A 10,517-nucleotide genomic window follows, 5' to 3' on the forward strand; every position below is an offset into this window, starting at 1 on the left:
GACAGAGTGCAATCATTAATCCCGAAAATAAATTCCTCTTTGAAGTTAACAGAGTAATCTAAACGTGAATTTCACAAACGTGTTGACCAGAGGTTTTATAATATATTAAAACATAATTATAAACAATTATTTTATAGTTTTGTTTTGCAATTCACTGCATTTATTGATATATTTACTGGATAAACAATCTTCATGCAAAGCGAATAAAAAAGCTTTTTTTTTCTAGAAACGGTGAGAAAATATCTGCGAAATGACTATGAATGATGATAATCCAAGCAAGGAGAGAAGTAGGTGGATATGAGAGGGGGCGGTGTTTAGTGACTGACAGTGTGAGTAGTGGCACCAATCTGCGGTATATAAACTGGGTCGGACGTCAAACATCCCTCACTGGGAGTCACTATGCGCTGATGCTCCGCCACATGCACGCATCACTGTTGGCAATACAAGCCTCGCATCAGCACAGCAGACTCAAACCACATCTGACCGGCACGATGGATGGTCCACAGAAAGACCGCAGACAGTCTCACTTGTGGATATTGACGTTACTGACAATTGTCTAACATCTAGCACTGGATAACGCGGTCTCTTCCAACTTCTTCTTCTGGTTACGGATTGCTGAGCTGGATCTTGTTCTACGGGCTTTTGAAGAAGGATTTTATTTATTCTAATCTGTATTTGTCATCACGCCATCACCACTTGGAATAGGAGCGTTTATGTTGGAGGACAAACTGATTTTTTAAGGATACGCACATCAAACTCTAAAGAATGGCCGTTTGGTTCACCGCTGTCCTTACAATAGTTGTAACATTATTCACTCAGGTAGACTGTTATTTTTATTTATCTTTGCAAATTGGGAAACAAATATTTAAGAATGAAAGGTTGCATTGTGTGGTTGTGCTCACTTCTTGTATCCTTTTAGGTTCTGGGATCAGGTGTGTTCGAGTTAGATCTCCATCACTTTCAGAATACTAAAGGTTTGCTGGCAAATGGACTTAGTTGCAGCATGACTGGCTGCACGACTTATTTCAGAGTTTGTTTGAAGAACTTCCAGACGGTGGTGTCTCCTGGAGACTGTATATTTGGCAAAGCCACCACACCTGTTCTGGGCACCGACTCCTTCAGCATCCAGCAGGACGCCAGGCTGCGTCTGCCGCTCAACTTCACCTGGCCGGTAAGAGCCCATGTCCTGCCTTGTGGACTACTAACTTTCAATAAAGGGAAAACCTTTAAACACCAAATATAACGTGATTTTCGTTATGAATTGCATCCATTTAAAAATCCTTCATAATGACATCTAAATATATACTTTGGGGAAATGTATTAAAATGATATGTTATCAGGCTGTGTTAGTATCTACATCAAATAAACGCCAAAACACTTTCTGTGCCATTGATTATGTCTTCCATTTATATTTAAAATGTCATAGAAAGTCATTTTAATTGTCAAACGCATGCAATTGAAGCCAATCGTTTAAGATTCAATGTTAAGTTGTTTACTGCATATGTGCACTGCGCGTAAAGAGTAGAGGACTACAACTAAATCATTCGTCTCATAGAATTGTATAATGTTGGAACCCAATTACATCAGTATTTAACTGAAACATTCAATAGCTATGGAAATATTTATTATTGTTTATAATAATCTATTTCCTCATGTGTCCCCACAGGGAGCTTTCTCGTTAGTTATTGAAGCCCGGTATTCTCCTGCAGCGGACCTTCCTGGAGGTGAGCAGACCCGCCTGTCCACCACTAGAGGGAGACATGCCCTGTTTAGCCTGAATGCCTTTTACCTACTGAATACCACATTTCATCAATAACCCTCAGTAACATGCTGCCAAATACATCTGGCATTTCCAGCGTCATGTATTCGTGTGTGTGAGGATGCCTTATGAGTCACACGACAATTCTTCACAATCAAATCTCTCCAAACACAATTGCACTTCCCTTGTTTTATTTTTGGCGTGCATGGGAAAGTGTTCAGGCTTGAGTGAGAATATGAAGCCCTGCCAACAATCCCATGACAGCCTTTTCCTGGATTTTACACCTTTTTTTGTTAGGCCCTTCTTATAATGGTCACATGTGAGAGGAAAGGGACATTTCAGTGTGCAGATTGTGTATTGTTTAATCTCTAAATGAAAAATAGTTTTTTTCACTTCACAATAAACTGTTTATAAACTGATGTTTATATGTCTGATGTTCTGTTCCTTGCAGATACCACCAAGCCTGAATTCTTGATTAGTTCTTTTTCAATGAAAGGACATTTGGGAATAGGGCCTGAGTGGTCCCCGGATGTGAAGAAGGTGGCGCAGACGGAGCTAAGGTACTCATACCGGTTCATCTGCAATGAACATTACTACGGGGACACTTGTTCCAAAATATGCGCGCCGAGAGACGACCTTTTTGGCCACTACACCTGCAAGCCTGACGGGCAAATAGCCTGTCTACCGGGATGGAAGGGAGAATACTGCCAAGAACGTAAGCAAGAGTAAAGACACCGACACTTTGTTTGTTTGTGATAAAAGGTCAGAAAGCACATTTTAGACGAGGATAACCTAATAATTGCATTTATTTTAATATTCTGCAAAATTCGACGACATTAATATAAAATGCAAAGTAACATTTCAGAATAATGGAGGTTTAATGTCTAAAATGACCCGTTACGTGATCACAGGTGTGTATTTTTGGATGTGAGGCAGGCAGCCAAACACAGTCTGAGAGCAGCTTTAAGGTGAAATTTGACGACAGAGAGCACTTTCTCTGTGGGCGCGTGCGGTTTAATCCAGGGCGGTGGTCGCCAAGCAGCGCGCGCCGGGGTTAATCGCGCCATTATCGCCCGCCACGCGCCACTAAATTGCGGGCTCTATTGTTGAAGCGGTGTAGGGCAGCAGCTGCAAACGGGGCTCGAACTGCCCACCGAAAACAATGGGGCAGCTGTCCTGCTTTTTTGTTGTTGTTGAGAACAAGCATCTGCTGCTGCACTAACCAGCCTTTTAACACCGTAAAATTACAAGAAGTTATTGACACATCACGAGTGGTTTGCATTGAACAGGGCAGGTAACAGGTTTTATTACGAAGAGATAAAAACTATTCAAAAGTGGTGCAAGTCTAATTAAAACCTTGTCATGAAAGCCAATGAGAAATCTAAATATCTGCCTTTGTTTTGTTTTTCTCAGCAATCTGTCTGGAAGGGTGCAACGAAAATAATGGAAACTGCACATTACCTGGAGAGTGCAAGTGAGTATTTGCTGATTTAGTTATTTATAACATTCCAATACTATGTTCATTGGAAGCAGAGGATTCACAAACTGCTATATCACATTATTAAATATTTTCAATAACCAAATAAGAGAATAAATGAGCCATGAAATAATTTACGGTGCCTTATTATGCAACAAAACTGTAACATGTATTTGATTTCTATATGTATCTCTTTGTCTTTCTGATTTAATTCGTCTCTAAGATTATCTCTAGGATTATGATACAGTGGATAAAAAGATTAGTGTAAATATTGTATTTTTTCACTTGGCCTTCTCTCTGTCATGTCTTTGCTAGAGAGACATCAGACTATGAGGGCAGATTATGACTGATCATTTGTGTGCGAGCCAACGGTCACGTCTGTGTTTTATTTGTGAACAGATGCAGAGAGGGCTGGCAGGGACTCTTCTGTGATGTGTGTAAACTCCATCCATCCTGTAAACATGGTACCTGTAAAGAGCCGTGGCAGTGCACCTGCAAGGAGGGCTGGGGAGGAATCTTTTGTGACCAAGGTGTGTAACTGCCTCTTTGTTTTGTACATAAAAGAAGGCTGCCTCCAATGTGGTGCATCTATTTGGTTCCATTAGTAATTGTTCCACCTGTTTGTTTGCAGATCTGAACTACTGCACCCATCACAAACCCTGTGCCAACGGGGCCACATGCATGAACACGGGTCAGGGCAGCTACACCTGCACCTGCATGCCCGGCTTCAACGGGGTTAACTGTGACTTGCAGGTCAGGGAGTGTGACAGCCAGCCCTGTCGCAACGGAGGCCACTGCCTGGTGAGTCCGGAAGTCTCTCTCTCTCCTTTCCCACAACACAGGCTTTCCTGTTTTTGTTTTTGCCTCACTCTATCTACTAGTCCAGGAGGATGCTATCGATTGTCAAGTCAGTAGATGACCCAGTTCACAGAGCTTGTACTGTAAATAGAACTCCAACTAAGGATAATGGGGTTCGTCAGGGCATTCGTGAACAGGATATGATAAAGAAAACATCTGACAGGGAGCTTTTTGATAAACTGTATATCTTTTTTTTTTTTCCTGCAGGACTCTGAGAATGGCTATAGGTGTGAGTGCCCACAAGGGTTTGAAGGGACACACTGTGAGAACAGGAAACTGACCTGCGCAGATACACCCTGCTTTCACGAGGGCAAATGCAAAGAAAGGGACAATGGAAACACTTACATATGCGACTGTCCAGCAAGCTACACTGGGCTGAACTGTGAGAAGAAAGTGGATAAATGTACCTCCCTGCAATGCACCAATGGTAATACATCCTTCTCTTTACATGAAAAATAATTACTTCTGTATCTTTCTGCAAAGAGACAGTCTCATACTCACCTTCTCCGTCCGATCCTTTGGTATAGCACGTTAGCATGTGTTCATTAGTTTGAATAAGACGTCCACATATATCGCCAAAGGAAACCATACCTAAATATTTCAACATAACTGTAACTAATAACGTTAATTAACTCAACCTTTAGCAGAAGGTAAAGATAAATTGCTCATAAGTTTGCTAATGTCAGCTAGCTATGCTAATATGTTAAGCAACGAACATTAGTGTTAGCTGAAATTATCAGTTTAGGTGTTTTGTATTATTTCCCCATTATGCTCACAATACGTTAGCCCAGTTGCAGTTATCACGAAACATTAGGTTTTATTGTCAACATTGGACAATTTATTAAATATGATACAATAGGCTTTCTTAATTATTAAATGTAAGCGTGATTGTAATGTTTACCTTATGTATTGATGAGAAAGAACGGCGTTATAAACATGTGATTTTACCCCATGGGTTCCAACGGTGAGGTGGGCCTGAGCCTAGAGCTCTGCAGCAGGATGCTATTGGTATATTTTTCTTAGAAATAATCTGAATATGAAGAATGCTTCTATAATACTTTTATATCTTCTCCATAGGTGGACACTGTGTGAACCACGGTAACCTCCAATTGTGCAGCTGCCGCTCAGGCTTCACAGGACTCCGCTGCGAGATCAACATCAACGAGTGTGCCCGGAGCCCATGTGCAAATGGCTCCACCTGCATTGACGGCATCAACGGCTACACCTGCACCTGCGCCCCCGGGTACACAGGCCGCCACTGTGACAAGCTGACGGACAGCTGTGCCCTTCAACCCTGCCTAAACGGTGGCACCTGCACCACTGGAGCCAAAGGCCAGCCGACCTGTATCTGCCCCGCCCATCACAGCGGCCCCCAGTGCCAGCCTGACGAGGGGCCTTCCCCCAACACCCCCAGCCCCAACAAAGGCTGGGATTCTGGCAACAAGTTGACTTTGGCAGCCATCTGCTTGGGAGTGGTTCTGGTGGCTGTTCTGGTGCTTTTCTGCATGGTAGCAGTAGTCGTTCGTCATGTCAAGAGACAGAAAAGCAGGAAGAAGCAGGACTCTGAGACCATGAACAATCTCTTCAAGGCTGACTTTCAGAAAGAGAACCTCGTCTCTATACCGGAGCTCAAGAACAACAACAAAAAGGTTGATGTGGAGTTGGACAGTACCAAGGAAAAGTTAAATCACAAACACATCAACCACTATCACCAGGACTATAAAACCTCCATGGGGTACAAGGATGAACTGTCCCTTCTGGACAAAGATGAAAACTGTGAAAAGAGAATAGAAGAAAAAAAACATTTGAGTAGAATGTACAGGTGAGTCCACAGTAAGAGCTTTGTGATGTTGAATATATTGATACGAGGATCAGTTCAAGTCAAAATAAGACACTTTGTTTTTGTGCTCAGTAACTAACAAGATCTCTTTGCTCCGCAGGGAAAGACCAGAGTGTAAAATATCAACAATATGTTCTCCCAGAGATTCAATGTACCAGTCTGTCTTTTTGGAAGAGAAAAACGAATGCATCATTGCAACTGAGGTATATTGTTTTTCCTTATATCTGTATATCTTCAAAGCATAACCCTTATTATTTGCAAGTAATTGCATCTTCATGTGTGTTATTTCAGATGTTTATACTAAGCTTTATATCTTCTTATTTTTCAGGTATAATTCACGAAGGATATTTTTCACTGTCAACATTGGATTTCTTGTGGACTGTTTACAAATGTGGAGAGACTGGGATTTATTTAACTGCGAGTTGCTGCTCTTGAAAACTTGATAACTGGATGGAGCCGATGTGCTCTTTGAACTCGATAGAACTGAAGCTACTAATCTTCGTGGGAATTTAAAGACTGAAAAGACTATAAATAATGAGCAAACCCGACTTGCGGATGCGCCTTCGATGTTTTCGACACAAACCCTCGTCTGCTCCGTCCAAGTTCATCCAAGGGCAACAGGCCAACGTGTCTATGCCTGCGTGTTGATTAGAGGACTATCTTGATGTACTGCCGTAATTAGCAATCAACAAATCAACTTACTGCCAACAGGCCTGTGGAGGGAGCCAGCCTTTTCCAATTATTATGTGGCCTGCAATACATTATGCAAACAACAATCAGCATTGTGCTTAATCAGAAAGGGACAAAAACTACTGAAAACGGTTCATATCAAGGATATTTAAGGTTTAATTGTTTTTTTAATAAAGAATGTATGCAGCCTAGATCACAAAGCCTTAAAAATATGTTTGAAAGCATTGTGCCCCGCCTTATCTTGAGTCCTTTGCACATCAAAATGAACATAAAGGATCAAAAGATGCAATATGCTGATATAGCGCCATGCAGGAAAACTCATGATAAGGCAATGTTTCACCTTATGCAAGATCACCCTTACATGAAGACAAAGAAATACATGAAGTGACTATCGTACCAAGGACGCCTTCAAAGAAAATTACTGAACCAATAATGTTATTTTGTAAGATTAGTATTTCATTAGTTAATTTAAGAATATGAAGCACTAATATTTCTCTTTCTGTGTTTTATAAAATTATTTTGTATATACTGTATATTTATATGTTGAGATTAGAAGTATGAATTGTCTTTAAGTTGATGCCCAGAAAAAAGTTGAATTTATTTTTTAAGTGTTGTTGGTGTTTAATTTGTATTATTTTTGTTATAAAAAGACACAATGAACACATATCTGGTACACTGTTTGTTTGTTGGTCCTCGTTGGTCGGGTGTACATTTGGTCAAATAGATCTCCTAATTTAAATGTTGGAATCATCTAGAAATTGTATTTGCTTCAGCCGGTGTGGAAGTGGCTATATTGTCTATAGATGCAGTGCTATTTGGCCTTGTAGCATTTCTATTGGTTCCATGTCTATGTCTATGATGTCTGTGTCAGTGTAATGTGGAATCAATGTGCTAGCAATCAATCAGTGGACAGTCATAGAAAATACTCAAACAAAAATATATATATTTAAAAAAAAAAAAAAATGTATGTGATAATAAAGAATCTTGTCGTCTTCAAACGGTAACTGCTTCTCTGACCTGCTGCTCTATTTGACTGAGCTTAAAAGGGAGAGGGATGTGAGGAACTCAACAATATGCTTGTGTGGGTGCCTGCATATGCCCTTTTATTCGGAACACAGCAAACGTGGGCCCCACAGGCAAATTGTGCCAAGCCCCCATGAGGCAGAGCTCCAGATCACGCCCTCTATTGGCGCTGTTACCTTAAACATCTTCCTTTTTTGTTTTCACATGGATCACAAACAATTAAGTGCAAATTGTAATACATGCATTCAAATGCATCATATAGGTATAGCTAAAAAGGGCTTCACCTGGGCTCCTGCAGCTGATAATGAAGAAATGTATTGTAGCCTACCACTTGGTGGCAGTAAGCTGTGTGTAAAGTTAGAAGAAAAACAGTCAAGTTCCCATCTTAGCCCAATAAATATAGTACTTGGTGACAGGCAGAGGACAGTATCTCAAGCAGGTGTGTGTGTGTGTGTGTGTGTGTGTGTGTGTGTGTGTGTGTGTGTGTGTGTGTGTGTGTGTGTGTGTGTGTGTGTGTGTGTGTAAAAAAAAGTGTGTGCTGGTCCTGAGCAGACACCAACACTTATAGAAAACACAACAGTCACAGCTATTTAAAGGTTATGTGATTTCCTTCTGCACTCTCCATTGCTGTTTGACACCCAAGGTACAATTTATTTTTAAAGGAATAAAATAGTCACAATACAGGCGTGTAGGCTTTTGAGCATGATGTAAAAAGGTTTTATCTGTCTGTCATATTACACGTGCATGTAAAAAGAGAGTCAAAAGAAAATAATCTCTACAAATGTGTTACCAGACCTTAATCGTCAGTACAAACAGAAACTAGGGAGTTTCCCAAATAATACTGTAACCAGGATACTGGATGAGATATGTTTCATCACGCTGGGTTGTTTTGTTCGAATTAAAATCACACTGATTGGCTTATCTGTTCTCTAAGCCCGCCTCTCCGGTGATTTATGATTTGTTATGACGTTCACGTTAACAAATGCACGTGTTTTTACAATACACTGGAAAAAGTGTTTCTACAGAGAAACATAAAATGTTTAAGCAATTTCAAACCTGTTTTGACGTCATAGTAATCCACTCGTGTTTTTCTTGTGAACTGCGGCCGTGGGATATATTGGGATGCATAGGACGAATCAATCAAGAGAGGAAACATCGCAGAGCAGCAACTTGATATACTAGCTCGCACTTTTGATAGACAGCCGAACGATAACAATGACACCTCAAGACATTACTAAAGGAAAGAGCAACCTGTGGATATTTGGATATGGCTCCTTAGTGTGGAAACCTGAATTTGTGTACAAGAGTCGTGAAGTTGGCTTCATTCAAGGTTACAAGAGACGCTTCTGGCATGGAGATGATTTTTATCGAGGGGACAAGGAAAAGGTGAGATTTGTACACATGTATTTGATATCTGAAGCTTTTGCTTTCATATTGCTTTAATGTGTTCTGATTTTAGTTGTTTATTCATGTTTTGGGGTATGGAATGCCATTTAAGCCAAAATTAAATAATTAAATAAATACATATATAAATATGCCTATGAAATAAATTCTGAAATAAATAAATGAGGCAATAAATATGTACATTTAAATACACATTTATTTATTTCATGGGACTTTTATTTCCTAATGACACATTTATTTATTTCAAGATACTTTTATTTCATAATGACACATTTATTTGACCGCAGTTATGCAACAGCAACCGAAGCTAAACTGACTATCTTGACTACTTGTTGCTATCCTATTGTGGCATTAGCCGTTTTCTACAGGCACGTTTTACCTTTTCAATATGATTCTACTTGTTTGTGATAGTCGGACATGACAACCTGTGCAGCCCATTTATTGATTCCATCTGATAGCTGCTATAATACAAAACAAAACTTCTGCCTGCCCTCCACAATGATCAATAACAGCCAACGGATGGTCAAAGTAAGGTACAAATAAACAGAATCACACGAAGCCTGGTTAGTGTTGCCTGACTTTATACAGTGTGTAATTTTTTTTATAAGTGTGTGGTTGCGTTCTAGTCACTTTGCTCAGCCTACTGCTTGTTACAACTTTCATTTTCCGTACTCGCCATAAACTGTCATTATGGCTCAAGTTAATCTCGCCCCCTTCCGACGTGAGCGTGGTTCTTGGTTCTTGCCGGACAGCCAAGTGGGGTCAGCTAAGAACCGGGTTTCGGTGTTTAGAGCTGGCTCCGCTGCGGCTGAAACAGGAAGAACCAGAGCTAAATCATGCTGTAGCCCGGAACCGGTTTAGTTTATTGGCACTTAGGAGTGGAGTGCGAAAAAAGAGTTTATGAGTCAGTGTTGTGGTGCTGTTGCTTTGGTCAGGATCTGTGAGCTAACCACGCCCCGTTCATTTGCATATAAGAAATGGAAATGTGTCATTATGAAAGAAAAGTCTCTTGAAATAAATAAATGTGTCATTATGAAATAAAAGTCCCCTGAAATAAATAAACGTGTCATTATGAAATAAAAGTCTCTGTTATGAACTCAGACACTCAGGATATAGGACCCAATTGCACAACCAGGGAGACAGAGGTAAAGTATTGGTAAGATACTTTATTTTCCAAAACAAGACTTTTCTTGAGCACAAAAAGAACATAGACCTGACTATGGCATGAGACAAGACAAACTGACAATGAACACTGGGAGACTGGGAAATTTAAACATACAACAACAAGACACAGGTGAAAACAATCAGGGGCGGGGCTGGTGCTGATGAGCACAGGAGACACACAAGGGAGACAGGGAGGAAAACACAGGGAGAAGGACCAGACAAGAAACAGGGAGAACAGAACAGCAAAATAAACCCAAACCATAGACATACAAAACTAAAAACGTGACGTAACATAAGAATTG

The 10,517-nt window shown here is 40.4% G+C and overlaps 1 protein-coding gene across 1 annotated transcript; it reads left to right on the forward strand.

Annotated features, from left to right (window-relative positions):
* The first annotated feature begins 403 nt into the window (after positions 1-403).
* On the forward strand, positions 404-7,587 carry LOC104945942 (delta-like protein 4). Its single transcript, XM_010771678.1, has 11 exons — positions 404-819; positions 920-1,171; positions 1,667-1,724; positions 2,211-2,474; positions 3,173-3,233; positions 3,636-3,766; positions 3,868-4,037; positions 4,302-4,521; positions 5,172-5,916; positions 6,035-6,137; positions 6,263-7,587. The coding sequence occupies exons 1-11, from the start codon at positions 766-768 to the stop codon at positions 6,266-6,268; spliced, it is 2,064 nt and encodes a 687-aa protein (XP_010769980.1). The 5' UTR covers positions 404-765; the 3' UTR covers positions 6,269-7,587.
* The last annotated feature ends 2,930 nt before the right edge of the window (positions 7,588-10,517 follow it).

Source organism: Notothenia coriiceps, unplaced genomic scaffold (assembly GCF_000735185.1).
Source record: "Notothenia coriiceps isolate Sejong01 unplaced genomic scaffold, NC01 NC01_scaffold00010311, whole genome shotgun sequence".
NCBI classification, from domain to species: domain Eukaryota; kingdom Metazoa; phylum Chordata; class Actinopteri; order Perciformes; family Nototheniidae; genus Notothenia; species Notothenia coriiceps.